The 19,538-nt window shown below is 32.0% G+C and overlaps 3 protein-coding genes across 10 annotated transcripts; 1 reads left to right on the forward strand and 2 right to left on the reverse strand.

Moving 5' to 3' along the window:
- Positions 1-1,344: 1,344 nt before the first annotated feature.
- Positions 1,345-7,588, reverse strand: LOC130825713 (protein FAR1-RELATED SEQUENCE 11-like). Of its 8 annotated transcripts, none has more exons than XM_057691090.1 (5): positions 7,373-7,512; positions 6,339-6,676; positions 3,826-4,731; positions 3,000-3,443; positions 1,346-2,452 (listed from the first exon to the last, which is right to left on the reverse strand). In XM_057691090.1, the coding sequence occupies exons 2-5, from the start codon at positions 6,357-6,359 to the stop codon at positions 1,595-1,597; spliced, it is 2,229 nt and encodes a 742-aa protein (XP_057547073.1). In that variant the 5' UTR covers positions 6,360-6,676; positions 7,373-7,512; the 3' UTR covers positions 1,346-1,594. The 8 variants fall into 8 exon arrangements, with proteins under 8 accessions (XP_057547065.1, XP_057547073.1, XP_057547069.1 ...); XM_057691086.1 differs by having other exon boundaries at positions 3,826-5,316; XM_057691087.1 differs by having other exon boundaries at positions 3,826-4,815; positions 5,155-6,676.
- Positions 7,589-9,642: 2,054 nt separating this feature from the next.
- LOC130825830 (protein trichome birefringence-like 4) lies at positions 9,643-13,165 on the forward strand. Its single transcript, XM_057691272.1, has 5 exons — positions 9,643-10,218; positions 10,569-10,761; positions 11,684-11,883; positions 11,953-12,111; positions 12,706-13,165. Exons 1-5 carry the CDS (start codon positions 9,671-9,673, stop codon positions 13,037-13,039), a joined length of 1,434 nt encoding a protein of 477 aa, XP_057547255.1. The 5' UTR covers positions 9,643-9,670; the 3' UTR covers positions 13,040-13,165.
- Positions 13,166-14,554: 1,389 nt separating this feature from the next.
- On the reverse strand, positions 14,555-18,909 carry LOC130824795 (protein trichome birefringence-like 4). Its single transcript, XM_057689811.1, has 6 exons — positions 18,542-18,909; positions 17,306-17,468; positions 16,397-16,578; positions 15,608-15,766; positions 14,737-15,064; positions 14,555-14,653 (listed from the first exon to the last, which is right to left on the reverse strand). The coding sequence occupies exons 1-6, from the start codon at positions 18,907-18,909 to the stop codon at positions 14,555-14,557; spliced, it is 1,299 nt and encodes a 432-aa protein (XP_057545794.1).
- Positions 18,910-19,538: the final 629 nt, after the last annotated feature.

The following is a 19,538-nucleotide window of genomic DNA, read 5'->3' on the forward strand; positions in this document are numbered from 1 at the left end:
CTTTTTGTATAACTAATGGATGATTATGGATGCAAATTATGTATGAATGTATTTCAGATTGTATTAATTATGTATGATGTTGGATGAACAGCAGCAACTTCGAATTGCAAATTGATCTAATTCCAATTTTTTCATAACGAACAATACAACATTACTTTTACAAGGCAAGAACCAACACAATACCTAAACTTACATATAAGGAAACCAATACAACGCTTACAATCTTACTTTACAATCGCAAGAAAGACCAATAATAGGTATAACATTACAACAAATTTCATGAAAACCAGAACCTTAAGTAAGCTATCAACCTTCTTGGACAGCCCTTCAACAGTTGCTTTCAGTTCATTAAATTGTTCGCCATTCGACATTAGAGGTGCAGCACCTTCTCCCTCTGCAGGTGTAGGTTCATCAATATTTTCCTTCAAATCAGCATCAAAACCCCATTCAAATGCTTGGCACGACATACATTTGTAGTATATTCTTCCCAGATTGTTAATTGAACCCGAAACCCTAATATCATAGAATTTTGTTGGGTCACAGTTACACTTCTTCAACCTTACCTAGCTATCACCAGCTTCAATGGAATTAACGTTAGGGCTTCCATGTCGTCTTTTGGTATTACCCGAATACACCTTACCGCAGACTGATGAGATCCTTGAGGAAGCAGCCATGGAAGCAGAGAAGGAAGAGGAGATGGAAAAGAGAAGAAGAAGATCGTGTGTTTGAATGGATGCTGGGTATTTAAACAATTACAAACTAACCATGGTTAAGTTAATTTTAAAAGTTAACGGACATTTAACGGAAACAACATCATTAATGTCACGGTTGTAATTACCATAAAATTGGGGGTACCACTGAAATGCAGTTGGGTACCATTGTAATTTTTCAAAACTACAAGGGCACCGTTGATAATTTCCCTTTAAAATTTAAGGCTCATGTGCAAATTCTATCTTATAGACCCTTAGTCCCTTACATTTTTAGAAAAAGTCAAATTATTAGTTTATGACAAAATCTCTTAACTAATCAAATTTCACAAATTCTTGTATGAGATGGTCTCACAGTTATACGTGCTTCATACTTGGGTTAAATAACCCAATAATAGAATTTTAGCATAATGGGGTTTTTGTATGGACTTGTCTCATGATAAAACGATCTCATATAAAAGGAGTTGAATAAATTTACTATCCAACTAGCCAATATATATATAAATATTTAAACGGAAGTAGATTTTTGATAAAAAAGATAGTATATGAGAAGTCATTAATTTCTTTTTTTTTTTTTAAAGAAATATTCTTTCTTATTATTAGTTCATAGATTTTGAAATAATAAATAATATTTGGCTTTTTATACATATGTGCGGTAATGGAAACAATAATATAACCAAATAGATGGATTTTTAGGATCCTTCAATAATGGCCAGATAAAACGTCGTTTTTACACATGCTAATTGACAGTCATAATTTTCGGACACTTTCTAACCCCAACACCTTTGGATCTTTGAGATTAAATGCCATAATATTTTTATATATTTAGAATTGTAAATGTTAAATAATACTAATATCAATTACAAGTTTACTACTAGGATCCTATGTTACAAGAAACCCAATGCATCTCCATCTGCATGCAAGCTTTCACTTCCAAGAATAGGGCAATTCGATGCATCATGCCCAAATTGTCCACAACAAGGAATACAACAACGTTGTCTCTTACGTAACACATTTCCGACCCCAGCATTTGGACTCCGTTCTTTCAACTTTCCCAAAAACGATTCCTGAAGATCCCCAAGAGTGAAACTCTGAACAATACCATCGGAATCTTCAACTTCCGGTAGAATCAACGAACCAGAAGGGCTATTGAATCCCATCTCATTTACATGACGATCATGATCGTTCAAACCAGAGATTTGATTTATGTGAGATAATACCATGGACATTTGCTCACACGCAAAATCGAGGCGTTCCTTAGCTACTACTGATTCCGAAACAATAGTGGAAGCCAAGGATTCCAAGAGTTTAACTTTCTCAATTTTCTCTTTTTCGATGTTCTCTTTGAATACAAGACGCCATCTCAAAGGAAGATAAGAATCTGGAATGCGAAAACAGTTATTTGTTGAGAAAACGCGGAGAATATGTCTACAAAAGATGCCTAAAAACTCGAATTGATGGCAACTGCATCGAATTAGTTCTTGACGAGGATCCCACATCACTTTCCACCCTCCATCGATTTCGGTGTGGTGTCTGATATGAAAGCAACCTTCGCCAACCAAGATGGAGGCGTATTGAGGGGCTAAAACAAGCTCTTCTTGAAGGACAGAGAAAGCAAAAGGTGTTAAAACGGTAGCAGCATGTGACTCCAATGGTGAACCTGTTTTAAGAGAGACTTTTTGAGCATTTTGCTTCATTTTGTGCTTCGATCCACAATGATCTTTATACTCTGCTATTTCAGCTACCTGAAAGTGAAAGGATGTTACTAAAGAACCAATCTTCCTAATTAGTCGCTCAAGGTGAGATCCCGAGGTAGAAGACCTATTTTAAAAAGGTATGTTGGCCTTCTTTAACAAATAAAGAAAAAAGAAGGGAGGAAAAAACGATATGAAACCTTAAACTCAAAAAAAAAATCCACCCAATGTGATTCCCAAGTCAATTTAGGTTGCGTTCCTTGTTCTCGTTCCTATACCTGTTCCCCATTCTAAACCAAACGTCGTTTCAGCAACAATGCTTACCGCCCCATGTAGTAGCTAGAACGAGGAAGGTTCCCCTACTTCAAACAAATACACATGTATATACGGAAGAAAAATTCATATCAGATGAGTTTAGACAAGGGAAAGTTCAGTTGTTCAGAAAAGGATTTTTTGGCTAGAAAGAAAAAGAACCTATAGCCTTGGTACTTCTCTAAATCAGCAAAGAGAATTTCTAACATGAACCAACAAGATTTTAAAGCACAACTCTAGTAAGTAAACAAAAATGCGCTTTAAAGAAAGGAAAAGGGGCGCTTACCTTATCAATAAAGCAGTCGAGTTTAGATTGTGCACTCACGATCCTTTGGATGAAAGCATTAACAGAGTCCGTCACAGATTTACTCATAAACCCAGCAAAGAAGTGGTGTCTCAAAAAGGATAGAGCCCAAAAGTTCCGTAACGCATAAAGGCTGATGATGTGCTTATTCAACTGTAGGCCATATCGATCAACCATCTCTTTCCATCCAGCTTCAAATTCATCAACTAATTCCAAGCTATAGAGACGATTAAATTCAGCCTTCCAACCATCATAACGAGACCCAAGTGGCAAATAAAACCAGTCAGAAAAGTTGGTCATGATATGCCGTATAGAGAACGCATGTTTGGTTTCGGGCATTACACAAGCTATTGCCTCTTTAAGCCACATATTTTGGTCGGTTAAGACGGTCTGTGGTGCTTTTCCTTTCATAAAGCACAAAAACATCTGCACAATTTGTTTAAGAGAAAAAGAAAAAGAAAAAAACAGAATTCAGCGAGGTTCTACTTACTCGGTACATTCACAAATTGTTGTATGAGATGGTCGTGCCCCATACTTGAGTTAAATAGTCTAATAATAGAAAGTTTTAGCATAATGGGCCTTTTGTGGACTCGTCTCTCAGTGAAACGGTCTCATGCAAGAGGGACTGCGGTACATTTGAATATTAAAATTCCACTATAAAGTTTCATAAATTCTTGTATGAAACGGTCTCGCCATGAGACATGCACCATACTTAGGTTAAATAGCCCAATAATAGAATTTTTAGCATAATAAATCGTTTGTATGGACCCGTCTTACAGCTGAAAAAGTTTTAGGACATCATTGGTACCTTCAGTGCCCATGTAAAAGACTGCAGATCCTCATCCCGCAAAAGCACACAACTGTAAAGACAAGCAAGTCCATGATTATCAACCCCAATCCAAAGGCCTAGAAGCATATCATAAGCATCCAGACGATGTGTCGTTTCCAGTAGTATTGCATCCCCAAAAGCTTCATACTGCTGAACGGATGAAGGGTATGACCAAGCGATATTCGCTAATCTATTATGGCCATCTAACTCGAAATCATATTTGAAATCGGGATGTTCGTCTTTCAATCTCTTACACATTCCGACAAGGTCAATAGCGTCATTATCTTCATCAATATGTCTAAAAGACTGAAGAAGATTTCTGATATCTAGTTCAGTGAATGGCAAGCAACCTAGTTTAACACCTTTTTCGAGCTCCATCAATCTTAACATTTGGCGTGCAGACATTCCGGCTTTTGCAAACATACAAATACGACTTTTGTCGTCAGCGGATATGTTGCAGTGAGATAGAAGAATAGGTACTTCGACCGACTTTAGAAGTTCGTGATTGTGATTGTTATTAAATCCCGTGACACGCCATTCGGGGACATCAAAGTCCGACCTTTTCACGATTCTCATGTATGCTTGACAACCACATCGTGATGATTTCCTATTCCTCTGTGACTTACCTTCTGTCGGTTTTGCCTGTGGATATCCACCACGATGGCAGGTAAAATCTCTTCTTGTGACTCCTCGACCCACCCCGTCTTTTCCCCTGGTGCGATGGCGCCTGATTGAGAAGCCACATTGTGTTGCAAAATTACAATAAAATTCATATGCAGCATCTTGAGAAACAAATCTCTGACCAATAAATGGGACCAGATTGACTGATGTTCGTCGCGACAATATAGCATTCTCTGGTATTTCTTCTATTGATCCGGTGTTGTCCTGTGAAAAATCTGTGTCATTTCCGGAGGAATCAAAATCCTGAATTCTGTTTTCAATCATTTCTTTCTGCATTTATTCAGACAACTGAAAGCAGGTAGCAGCACATTTAGTCCTGATGAAGCCTAATAGGATAGAGAACAAACATTACATTTTAAGTAATCATGTTAGCTTTAAAGGCAGAATAATGTTTATGTAAACAGAGAATATATGACGTAGAGTCCGACACCCAAAATAAAATATGTGAGCCAATGGGGTGCATTGCTACACCCAAACATAACATTTTAAGTAATCATATTAGCTTCAAAGGCAACAATGAGTTTAAGATATCCGTTGATGATAATGACTGTGGACATGATCATATAAGTGTGGTTAACAATTAATTTTATTTGTGACAAAGGTTACATACATCTTACGGATTCTTACCCTAAGGATTTACGAATAACAGTGCGATTTCTCATTTTGTTATGAAATGAGAAAACTCATTGGCACTCAGGCTTCACTATAAGATCAGACAACAGTTCGTGACTAAAGAAACAACATATGAGCAAAACGGACTGATATAGTTCCCATTTGTCTTCACTCAAACTGCATCAAAAACAAAACACGTAAGATAACCTAAAAAGCATCAGCAGGTAATCCTATTTAACACAAAGAACGCTTGACCTCCTACGTTATAGAAAACACAATAAACAATTAGTGAAAACAGGGAGCTTGAATTTAGAGCAGCATTAAGAAGCTCCGTCAAAGTTCCAACGTCTAGGTATCCTGATACACTAAATTTCCTTTTCATTTTCAAAAAAAAAAAAAAAAAACTCAAAAAAAGAACTTAAAATGAACATCAGGAAAATAGGAAGCCAAGTACACCAATGTTCGGTTTGGTAGAGAACATTTTCCTAGGAAAACAATTTTCAATGAAAAATGCAGATGCTAATTAGTTTCTTATGTTTGGTTAGGTCGAAAACTATTACGATAAGAGGAAGGAAATGAAGATCTTGAAGATGAAAGAGAGAAGGAAATTGGTTTCCTCGCAAGTTTAAAGGAAAATGTTTGTAAGGGGATGGAAAATACTTTTTTACGACCAAGTTTACCATTTTGAGTTCTTTATCAAACCAAACAAGGGAAATGGGCAAAATGGTTTTCCGGAAATCTTTTTCCTCCAAACCAAACACTCCCTTCGTATACCAGAAGAAACAACTCGAAGATTGAGGCATGTCCTCTGAAAAAAACATCTTCAGTGCTCTTCATATTGTGAGTGTTGCATTTAACTCATCTTACTACAGATACTCTAAATGCTTAATCTTCACACAATATAATAGTAAAAATGTTATGAACCTTGCAACAAAGAGCAGTCGAAGAATTTGATAGTCACAACTCACAACATAGCTAATTAGCTATGTTATATCAGATTAGAAAAAACTATGCTTTGATGATAGGTTATGCATGTAAGTCATGTTAGGCAAAAACTTTTAGGTAATGTGTGATATAAGGAAGACTTGTGCAGTTGCCATAAAATAGTCCATGATGAGTCCCCAGTTATCGAATGGTCTTCAGCCGCGAATTTATGCATGTAAGACATGTTAAGCAAATTGAATATAGAGCTAACTTACCCTATAGATATAAATTGTCATAAGAAGGTTCAACAATTGTCAAGAAAAGGTCAATATCATTTCTCGATTTCCTTGGACGGGTAATAGGCTAATAGTCCTTCTCATGCGAGTCCAGGATCAGCATATGGTCTCAGCTTACATAGTGCCCCAAATCTCACTATTTCAGCAAATTCCCCAAAAAATATCCAAGTGAATGGCAATTATGAATATCCCATTTAAACTCCATAATGGGCATTCAAATCCAAAAACCTTGGAGAATCATAGGTTAGCCTAGTATTTCATAATTCACTTTGTGATAGGGGTTTGATTCTTACCGCATATGATGGATTACCTCAAGCCTACACCGAATAAAAAATAATGAAATCCGGAAACAATAAGTTTGGGAACCTAACCATAAGAAAATAAGAATAAACAACAAATGCCCAAAAGTTTACATCAACACTCCATTTTTGTCTTTAGAGAAAGACAAGGTTGTATACATCAATCATGGAGTCATTATTCAAGTGATTGTGCACATATCAAGAACAAATTCAAACCAAAATCATTAGGAACAAAGCAAAAATACACACGACTAATTAGGCCCTAATTATTTTATGTTTTTCGTCATTTCGGACCTAAAAACAAGTAATTAGACTAAATAAAGGTACTTTAAACTAATATCGATCAATATTTGATGCCCTAAAATTGAAAGGCATGTGCGGTTGGGCACATTGCATATGCTTAGAACCACCATGAATACCATTCGTATGTCTGAATTTCAATTTGTAAACCCCATAAAAATCCCAAAACCTCACTTGGTATACAACTAATTTAAAGCCAAAAGCACAAATTACAACTCAGATCCAAAAAATAAACAAACCCCAAATTAACATATCAAGTAAAAATAAAATAAAATTCCAACCTATTTCCATCATCAATTAGTTCAATAAATTCAAATATATGAAATACTGACAAGGGAGTAAAATTGTGAATACCCAGAACTTGAGTTATGAATCAACAGAAAGAAAAAGACTTCTAGTAGTTCGAGAACTTACCGTTAGGCTTGATTTGAAGAAGAAAATGTAGAAAAGGGTGATCAACGGTCGAAAATAATGGAGGGAAGAGAGTGGGAAAATGGCGGGGAGGAGTGGGTATTTTAGGAAAGGGAGTAGAGCGCATCAGGGGAAGAAGGATAACCCTCACAATGGGAAATAGGCTATCGTGCGCAGGACTGGAACTGGACTTGTTAAGTGTCAAGTTTTTAACCACCAAGTCCCAAGCTATCGGAATAAATAGTGTTTTTTTCTTAAAAAAAAAAAATTATGAAGACCATAAAATTTAGACTGAATATAGACAAAGTTGAATGAATAAATAAGTAATTGAAATGATATTTTTTAAGCAATTGTATATTTATTACTATGCGAACTCGTGTATTTATAAGTAAAATTTTACCTATAATTTACCTTTTTATTCATATTAGTGGAAAAACAATAAGTGCTTTTCATGCTATTTATTAAAAAATAAATTTATTTTTCAAATATTAGCTTCTTATGTGTGTTCTATTTTTTTTCAAATTTATATCAGTTGTAATTGGATATATCATTGAACACAACTATGCCTCTTACCATTAAACATCATAGCTTCTAGATTGAGTTATGAGTCATTATAACAAACTTTTATTTTGACATAGAAATTGGTTTTTAGTTGACTCAAAATCTATTTGGTAAATTAATCTTTTTTACTAATTGATCAACTAATGAACCAAAGTTAAAAATGAAAAACTAATCAACAATCAATAAAAAAAAAAAAAAACTTACTTTGAATAATCTAATTTTTTGCTGGTTTTCTCACAATAATCCCTTTTATTGATTATTCATGAATAGTCCTAATTTTATGGAATATTTGTTATAATAGGTAATTAGCCCTTCCTCAACTCCCCCCCAAAAAAAAAGAAAATAAAAATAAATTTTTATAATTTTTTACCAAATAAAGTTTTTTTGTACAACTAACGCTTCTTCCGTCACACCTTATTCCACTAGTCTGGCAAAGTCCCCTAACCCTCTCTGCGCACTCCTTAGAGCCCCCACTAGGAATCCTAGTAGATAAGTTAAGTTCGCAGTTCTGGTCTTAATTAAAAAGTTGTCAAATAAAGTGAAAATTCGAAATTTTGAAGTGCACTATAGTAAATTTTTTATGGGCTTCTACATAACAAAATTCGCATAAGAGGAGAATTGCCTGCGTACAAATTCGATAAAGTTCTATCCTAATCAATTGATAATGGAAGGATTAGCACATCAAACTTATATATTAGTCAATTTCTCTCTAATTTTTCAATGTGCAATATGCGTAAGTTATTTTTCCATCGCAACCATCTTCTTAAGCATGTGTTACAACATATTTTCGTGCTTGTTGAATGATGGGAGGGTTTCTTGCAGCCTACATAAACAACTTTAAAATAAATGTATATATTGGGGCAAATGAAAGCGTAAAGTAAATTAATTACCCTCTAAGGATATCGCTTAAGTAATTCTATTTTACTTCTATTTAGAGAAATGCAGGAGAAAAAGACAGAAGATTTGATAAAAAGACAATTCATTAAATGCATTCACAAGCATAAAATATGCTTAGCAAGTGTTTAGCATGGATATTTAAACTTCAAATAAGTGTGTTTTAAGTAAATATTTTAGTCAATAAATTAGATTATTGTAGAAGAATCAAATAAACAAATTAAGAAAATTTCTTAACAAATAATAATTATCATACAACCTACTATTTTTGTTTAAAATTTCATTAAAGGAGACAGTTCAAGAAATGTTTTTTAAAACTGAATCTTCTCTCAATTCGAGCACGAATCACTATCCACAAGCAATAACCAAACAAAAATAGTTTTATTTATTAGCACTCTAAATAATTTGAATTAATATGAGGGGAAATTGTCAATAATAAATCAATTTTTGATTAATCCGCTGAAAATATTCCATCTATTTTTTAATATAAAATAAACCCATCAATTATTTATATTTTCTAAAAATAAACCTACTTATTATTTATAAATTATAATCATCTTTAAAGCTTTTTAATCATCAAATAATTAGAATTAAACAATAGTTAAGTTTTATTTCAAAAATTATAGCGAATAACTAATTTAATTTAAAAATAATAATATATTTAATTTATTTTTAGTGCATCTAGTTAATACTAATTTATTTTTTACAATTATCCCTGATAATAAGATAGGGACTAGGGAGTATTATTTTCTCCCAAGTGATTTTGGAGGGTTGCTTTCCCTCCATAAATTGATCTACCATTAAAAACAGAGCAACAATTTACAAATCCTCTTCTCTTTTAAAAACATGGCGCCATTAAAGAAACTCTCATTCCTCAGCATACTGCAACGTCGAAGAACTCACTTCATGTTCACAACCTTTCTTGCTCTTTTCTCTCTCCTCATCTTACGTAATTCCTCCATAACTCCCAAATCTTTAACTTCCATTACATACTCCACATCTCCATCTGTATCCTCTGCAACTTTTCACCTTCTTTCCGCTACCAACTACATTTCTTCTCTTTCCTCCATCAATACAAATCATGAAAATACTCATGATCAAAATGGGTCTATCTTGGTGGATCCACCGGGTCCAACTAAATATGGGTCGCAATTTGCAAATAATTTTACTTCTGTTCAGAGAAATACAGGGGAAAAAGACAGGAGATTTGATAAAACGAAGAAAGATTCTTGTGATATATTTGATGGGAAATGGGTTTTAGATGATTCCGACCCGATTTACTCACCTGGGTCTTGCCCGTTTCTTGATTATACCTTCAATTGCTTTAATAATGGCCGTTCTGATCTTGGTTATTTGAGCTATAAATGGCAACCTAATGGGTGTGATATCCCCAGGTCTCTGCTTCCACTCCTATTAGCAATCTTCATTAGTTTCGCTGAAAATAAAACTAATTATCATTACATTTAAATAAATTCACTATTTGTTATAATTTCTAAAAATAAATTAAATTATTGTTTTTTTTTATTATTATTGACTTGCAAATAAGCTTTGAATATGATTATAGTGTATCAGTTTATTTTTATCAAATATATCTAATAGATAAGTTTATTTAAAAATTAATAATAGATGAGTTTATTTTTAGCGGATGATTAATTTATTTTTGAAAATATACTTTTATTTTTTAATTTTCATTCTTGATTTTTTTTTTGCTTAAATGGTTTTGTGGGTTTTAATCTTTAAACAGATTTGATGGGAGGAAAATGTTGGATATGTTGAGAGGAAAAAGAATGGTATTTGTTGGAGATTCACTGAATAGAAATATGTGGCAATCTCTGATTTGTTCTCTAAGAATGTCTTTGGTTGATAAGAAGAGAATGGTTGAAGTTTCTCAAGTAAGAAAATTTAGAACTGAAGGGTTTTATTCTTTCAAAGTCAAGGTAATTTCATACAGTATTATAATCTTTGCCTTTTTATTGATAGTTTAGAGTTATATTAGGGTGTTGGGAAAGTTTTGGATATGATATTTAAAGTTAGGTTAATTCTGGTTCTTATTATACATATATGTAATACTATGACAATTGAATTTCATTCTTACTCGATTTTAGTTAATCAGGTCAATATTTGAAATATCTAAATAAAACTTTAAATGATAGGGTTTACATGTTTGTTAAAGAGAAAATTCCACATGCTAGCACTAGATTTTTATAAACCGCCAATGGTAGCATTTTTGTAAGATTTTTCCTCACAGTAGCATCTAATTTATGCCTTATCTAACTGTCATAGCATTTTTCGTTAAATTCTTGTTAATTTTCGTTAAATTCACCATTTTGACGTTTCTACCCTTATTAAGTGTTGGTTCTTGTCTTTATAATTTGCCCTAAACATTTGAGAGCGTTAATGAATTAAACGTTAAAATGATGAATTAAACATTTGGGATTGGGAGTATAAAAATAATTTAGGCAAATTATAAAGACAACAACCAATACTTAAAATGGTAGAAACGTCAAAATGGTGAATTAAACGGAAATTAACAAGAATTTAACTAGAAAATGCTACGACAATTAGAAAGGCATAAATTGGATGCTACCATGTGAAAAAATCTTACAAAAGTGTTACCACTGATATTGAAAATTCGATACTACCACGTGGAATTTCCCTTTGTTAAATGCGTAAGTTTCTTTGGATAAAGTTATAACATGAAATAGTGCTTATGAACTGATTAAATCATGTGAGCCACTTAATGACGTTGAAATAATGAAATCTAATGAATTTTGAATTTTGATTATGAAGTATGAACTAAATTTAATTATTATAGTAAGAGTTTGCTTAGACTTATTAATATGTTAGTTTTTGTTCTAGGATTATAATTGCACCATAGAGTTCATAAGATCACCATTCTTAGTTCAAGAATGGAAAGTTCCAAGTATTAAAGGGGGAGCAAAGCGAAGAGAGATGCTAAGACTTGATTTGATTCAAGCTACAACTTCTAAGTACCATGATGCTGATTTCCTCATTTTTAATACTGGACATTGGTGGACTCACCATAAAACAAGAAATGGGTAATATTCTTTTTACCATAAATAGTAAGTTAATGAATTTGCATTAGTTAATGATTCAACATTTTGCAGGAAGAATTTCTTTCTGGAGGGTAATTTTGTGCATTCTGAACTGAATGTCACAGAAGCATACACAAAAGCCTTAAAAACTTGGGCCAAGTGGGTTGACAAAAATGTCAACAAGAAAAAAACTCAGGTCTTCTTTGCTGGTTATTCTGCTTCTCATTTCAGGTAGTTTATGTCAACCAACAAACTTAAGTTTATAGTTTAAACTATATACTTTTATCACGTCCCTTTACATGAAAGCCTTTAGGCTAGAGTCTAGAAGTGTGGATGTAGTCTGAAACACATTCAAGGGCGGTTCTAGGTCCATTTTAGGTGCCCGTCCGACTAAGGCCCCAGAACACATAATTTTTTCATCAATCAAGTGTAGCTCAACTAGTGACGTGTGTTCCTATAATATTGTTGGTTAAGGGTTAAAAATCTATTTACGTTAAAGTTTTGCAAAAATTTTGGTCCTAACTTTACCATTAAGATGAAGTACCTCAATTTTCTAAACATCAAAAATTAAATAGGCCCTATAATCTTTGCACTACCCCAGAACACGTCCTCTATTTATACCTGAAGTTAAAAATTTCAATTGACATCAGGGTGATGAAATTGAATAGGGCCCTAAACTTTTTGTCCTATTAACTTTTTATACCATGTCAAAAAATCAATAAAATTAAAAGTTTAAACTGATGATTAAGGTTATGATATAACCTTTAATTTAGTAAACATGACACTAAAATGGACTAACTCAATTTTTTTTGATGATTTGGGTAGAGGAGGACAGTGGAATTCAGGTGGGAATTGTGATGGAGAAACAGAACCAATAAGAAATGACACACACCTAGCACCATATCCATGGATGATGAAGATTTTGGAATCAATGATCTCAGAAATGAAGACACCAGTGGTGTATCTCAACATTACTAAGATGACTGGTTACAGAAAAGATGCACACCCATCAATATACAGGCAACCAGGGACTCGTAGGCGGCATGGCATGATTCAAGATTGTAGCCATTGGTGTCTTCCTGGGGTTCCTGACTCATGGAACCACCTTCTCTATGCTTCTTTGTTCATGTCTTCCCAAAGCTCTATTAGAACCCAATAGCTTTTTCTTTTTTTTTTTCCCTTTTCCTTTATTTGTTGTAGGGTAATGTGAAAAACATGTTTGCCGATTCGATGATAAATTTGTTATTAAGCTTGTACACAAAATCCATATAAAAAGAGAGTTAATTGCACACAAATTTAATGAGGTTTCATTTAAAATTCAATTGGTCCATCAAGCTTATTTGTCAGTTAACCTGTCTTTGATTTTTTAATGTGGGATTATATATGGTTATTTTTTCAACATATGATGGATCAAATTGTACATTGGAGTATGATTTTGTGTTGGTTGTACTTGTATAGTTGTGTAACATTACATTATTCTAACGACCCGTTTGATTAGTGGTATTAAATGGTGGTAATGAGAATGATTTATAGTATAAAATTTTATCAAAATTTTCATATCATTCCCATGGTAATAAAACTTTGATCACAAAAAATTTTTTTTGTTTACAAATTTACATTACCACCTTATATCACCTCTCCCAAAGGTAATATATTAGAATGAATTTCATGAAAAAAATGAGATGATTGAAGTTGGACAAACATGCCCATCAAGGTAACCAAGAGATTTTTCAACCAAAATTACACTAGTTTTTCATTCCCATTACCACCTACCAAACGGGCCGTAATATCAATAAGCAATTTATTATGAGTTGCAAAATGTAAATGAATTTAGAGAGCTTATTTGATGTGCTGAATTCGGAGACCATCTTTATTATGCTTGAGAAGAAAATTGAAGAGACACTATTGTAGGCTTAGTGAAGAGAATAGAAGGGAAGAGCTACAAAAGGAGATAATGAGAATCTAACCTAAGTCTAACCTTGAAAAAGTGATACATACTCTGATGAGACAAAATCCAATTTTCATTGAAGTACGAGCCACTATTTATCACTAGTAAAAATGAATCGTAAAAACTAAGAAGTAAAAAAGAGCCTTTTAAAACTAAAGTTTAAGTTAGATTGGGATCATCTTTGAATTGGTATAAATTTGAACTTGTTGCACTTTAATCTATACTCTAACGGTCTGTTTGGTAAATGATATTAAATAACGAAAAAATAGTAAAAAACAGTGTAATTTTAGTGGAAAAATCTATTAATAAGCTTAATAATCATACTTGCTCTACTTCAGTCATTTCATTTTCTTTACAAAATTATGCATTACCATATGGAAAGTGGCTTTAACTAGTAATAGAAATTCATAAGCAAAGTCTTTTTTCATTAGCATGAAAATTTCATAGTATTCTTCTAGAAAATTTATACTACAAATTATTGTTTATTACTACTTCCTCCAATTCACTGAAAATGTGACATTTATCTTTTGACACTATTCACTTATTACTTTTTAATTTGTATTTTATTTTTAATCTAGAAATCAAATCATAGTCAAGTGAAATCTTGTTTGATTTATCTCAATTATTAATCTCCACTTAATAAGAGATATTAATCATTAAATAAATGCATTAGATAGCGTGAAAAAGTAAATATCTCATTTTTAGTGAATTGGAGGGAGTACTATTTTAATACTTAACAACCAAACCTAACTTAAATGTCAAAATTCCAAGATTTTTGAAGAATAGAGTACACAAAAAGACCAATGTGTAAAAGTATAATACTAACTGCACCAACAATACAAGATCAAAACAAAAGAAACAAATATGAATACAAGAATGATATGAGCACTTGAGACTACCCTAAAAACATTAGTATTTTTGTTGGAGCTTGGTTCTAAAGAGAGTAACAAAGAGGCATACAAAAGTTGGTTCCATGAGTCTGGCACACCAGGAAGACACCAATGGCTACAATCTTGGAAACCACCTCGACTTCCCGGCTGTCGATACTTGGATGGATGCCCATCTTTTCTGTAATCAGTCAATCTTGTAATGTTTAGATACACCACAGGAGTCTCCATTCTTGAAATTACAGTTTCAAGAGTTTGCATTGACAATGGATATGATGTTAATGATTTTTCATCTGTTATTGGTTCTGTTTCTTTGTCACAACTTCCTCCTGTATCCCAATCACCTCCTCTACATTGATGGAATCAAAACGCAAAATGTTAAAGTACATAATATATTCTCGGGCTTCAATTATAAGTTTAAACTTTTGATTGAATTTGTTTTTTAATATGGTATCAAAAGTCAGCGTGACAAAAGGTCATGAGTTTAATCTCAACCACTCCTCATTTAAAGTGGAAAATATAGAGCCTTGTATGAGAAGGGTCTTTGTTGCATCCATACTTCTAATTTAAAAGGCTCTTATATGGAAGGACATATTAGTAAGTAGAGTATATAACATATTTAGAGGCCTCAACAATAAGCTTTAACTTTTGTTTGAGTGTGCTCTTTAACATTGTATCAGAATCCAACGTGACAAAGAGGTCATGGTTGGAAGTAAAATAATTAACGCCAGGTATGAGGAGGATCTGTGCTGCATCTACAATTTTAACTTAAAAAGACTCTCGTATGAGGGGGACATGTTAGAGTATATGACATATTCTGGAGTGAAAAAATTGGTTTATACATTTGCATAATTTTGATACCAATTTTAGATAAGAGTGAAAAGTTACTTACTGGAAGTGAGTATTGGAATAGCCTGCAAAAAAAACTTGGGTTTTGTTTTTGTTTACATTTTTATCAACCCAATTTGCCCAAGTGTTTAATGCTTTGGTATATGCTACTCCTACATCCATTTTATAGTGTATACTATCACCCTCCTGGAAAAAATTCTCCCTGCAAATGATATGAGAACTTATAAAGGTATTAGTAAAATGTTGCCCATTGTGCGAAAATAAGGCCATTTATTTAAAGTTTTTAAATTTATCAAACTATTATTATCCGAAACCATATTTTAGGTTATTTTAAGGGTTATTTCATGATTCCAGATTTATAACCTACTTTGCGGTACTACAATTGCTTCACTCTTGTTATGGAGCTACCGCATCTAACATCTTTTTATTATAGGGTAGGTCGAGAAAATAAAAAATTTGGGTAAAACTTGATCCCAAAACCATGTCCGAAAAATGGTTATTAGCTATAATTAAGACCATATCTATTTCTCTAACAATAAGAGTTTTTTAATTTTACTAAAATGATGAAAACTTAACTTTAATGAAGTAATATAAACATATTTAAATAAGAAAAGATAAATTTATGTTTAAACAATACTATCATAATAAGATAAAATAAAGATGGCCAATAGATATCAATTGAATATTATTTCGATTGAAGTATATACCGTCTTATGAGGTAAAAAGTTTTGAATTCGATTCTTACTCCTTTATTCTACCATAGTAAAAAAAGGCCAATGCATATTTGAATTTGTCGGATAAAAAGAAAAAAGCAATGGTGAGAAAAGAATACCCATTTCTAGACTTGTTATGATTCCACCAATGACCAGTGTTGAAGATAAGAAAATCAGCATCATGGTATTTGGAGATACTACCTTCCATTGTGTCAATCCTTAATGTATCTCTTCTTCCTGGGAGTTGCCTTTGTTGGACTAGGAAGGGTGCTGTGATGAATATTATGCTGCTGTTAAAATCCTAATCAAACATTTCCATCAAAAAGAAAACAAATTAATTAGTGGTCCTACGTTATGGTTTTTTAATTATATAAATGCTGCAAATTTAAAGAGACCGAGAAAGTAACTTTTAAGACTTCGGGAAAAATTGTCATCCAATATTGTTTTTATTCTATAGTAATTTAATTTTACATAAGTCCTTGAAAATTTTGGGATGGTCAAGTTTCAAAATCTAACTTATGGTACTTGAGGTCAAAGTTTGACTATATTGATATTTGTTAAGATACCAAATCAAATAAAAGCGTATTGAGGTCTTGAGATATGTTATATATTCGCATGCCCCTTTTTACGAGAGCTATATAGGTTAGAAGTGTGAATACAATATAAATTCTATATCTGACACGAAATAAGTTAAATGAGGGGTGAGTAAAATTTAAAAACTTGACCTCTTGTCACATTGACTCTGATACCATGTTGATAAACTAACTTAATTAAAAATTTAAGTCGATGGTTCAGAATTCAGAAATATATTATATATATACTATCAATATGACTTTACTTCTCATGTCTTTTTCTTTGAGATTACGATTAATATGTGAGAGACATATAGCTATCGATAGCAATCTCAAAACGGTGGACCGGTGGAGTTCATATCAAAATAGACAATTTGTACGGTCTGATTGGAAGAAAATTAAATTTGTCAATAGATTCTATACATTTGTATACAAGAATGTGATGAAATTAGTTACCTGGACATGATAGGAATGAAAATCTCTTGATCTTGATAATTGGTTGATTTTAAACATCTTCAAAGAACAAATTAAAGATTGACACATGTTCCTATTTAGTGAATCTCCCACAAATACTAATCTCTTCCCTCTTAACATCTCCATCATCTTCATTGCATCAAACCTAGTATTCAATTCTAACTTTGTCATAAATCAAAATCAAACATCACAACTTTTTTCTAAACAATATACGCCACCAAATAACATTGACATTGAGATAATAAAATAACGACCTAATAACATTGAATCGTAATAATGATTGAGCTACATTCGTCTTTCTAATTCACCACTTTTAATTTTAAATTTAAGTTAACTTCACTTTTAACTCATACTTTTCATAAAGTTATATTTATAAGCAACAAATTAAAAGAAAAATCATTATATTTTAAGCCATTTAAAACAAGTATTTTGAAAATTTGGACTATGCCCATAACATTTTCCCATTATTTCTTAAAAGGAAAATGATAATACACTTTAAACTTCTTTATCTTTTTCATTTTATATCAATTGCAAAATAAGTGAAATTGAATGGAAAAGGAATATTCGATTGAAAAATAAAACAAAAACTAAATGGGGATATAAATAAGTAATTAAGACGGAGAAATAATATAAATATATGAATGAGATAAAAAAAATATTATAACCATTGCCAAAAAATAATTTTTTTATAAATTAATGACACAAATCAAAATAAGAGGACACAGGAAGTATAATAAACAAAAAAAACACAAATTCTTGTGAAAGAGACAATCTCTAATTAGACCGGCCCATTATATATTTTTTAAAATATTATAACTAAGTATTAAGAATGATGTAAGTAGACATTTAAGATATTAAAAGTAGACATTAAAGATACGATAAGTTCGCATTAAAGATAATGTAAGTAGGTATTAAGAATACGGTAAATAAGCATTAATCTTTAATGGACTGGGCTTGAGATACGTCTCTCAAAGAGACGGTATCTCAAGAGACTAACTGCAAACAAAAAACATTATTTCATTACTCAATGACATTAAATAACTCATTTCTATAGGAATTTGACGGAATCAAATGTACACAATCTTAATTTTGTTAGCCAGTGATAACAAAGAGATATTTATCCATTGACATTTCATAACAACATGATCCCTAACTTCACATAGGTAAAAAAAAATGCACTCAAATTAAAAAAAAAAAAAAAAAAAAAAAAAAACCGACTTTGGAATATTGCATCCATAAGGCTGCCACCGGTACTTAAGATAAGTGCGATCAAAACGGCCATTCTTGATACAATTGAACTCACGTTCAACAAACGGGCAAGACCCGGGTGAATAAATGGGTTCGGAATTATTGTCAAATAGCCATCTTCCATCAAATATATCACAAGTAGTAGAGTCTGAAAATGAGAGAATTTGGGAAGAGAAAGATGATGCACTTGAAAGTAGACTACTATTTGAGATTAATGGGTAATTTTTTACTATAATGAGAATTGGAAAAATAAGAAGTAAAAATGCTAAAATCAATCTTGTTTTTGTTGATGGAGGAGGAGTTTGATGATTTGAAATAATGTTTGGTAAAATTGACATTGTTATGGATAATGGGAAATTGTGTGATTAGTTGATGATCATTGTTCATATACTAAGATAATTTGTATTTTAAGGCAAAATATACACTTTAAGTGAGAAATAGTCAATTAGGATGTAATAAAATAGTGTAACCTTTGAGTGCAAAACAAATTAATTTGTATAACTTTTTTCAAGTCTAAGATTTTTAAGAGGGATACTTCAAAACATGTTGCATCTTTATTGTAGATTGATCAATCAAGCTTTGGAAATATGCAATATTAATTAATTTCTTGATTATTGTTGTTTGATCATCATAAATTCATAATGTTATTTTATTTTGAGTGTAACTTTTTTGTTTATGTTATAATTAACAAGTCATAATTTTTTCATTTACTTTTATATTCATATAAAAGATATAAAAAAAATTAAACTAATATTTTTATATTGCTAATATAATGTTTTTAACCCTCCTTCACCTAAAATTTTGGCATCTTTTTCGTTGCCAATAGTTATAACTTATAAGCATGATGATGGTTATTACTAATATACTAAGACATTGCTAATTTACTAGCCTTCCTTCAAAATACTTGGTTCTTAAGAGTCCACAAATATATTAATCAATCATTAACTTATAAGTTGTATTTAGATTG

The sequence above is a fragment of the Amaranthus tricolor genome, chromosome 10 (genome assembly GCF_026212465.1).
Source record: "Amaranthus tricolor cultivar Red isolate AtriRed21 chromosome 10, ASM2621246v1, whole genome shotgun sequence".
NCBI lineage: Eukaryota > Viridiplantae > Streptophyta > Magnoliopsida > Caryophyllales > Amaranthaceae > Amaranthus > Amaranthus tricolor.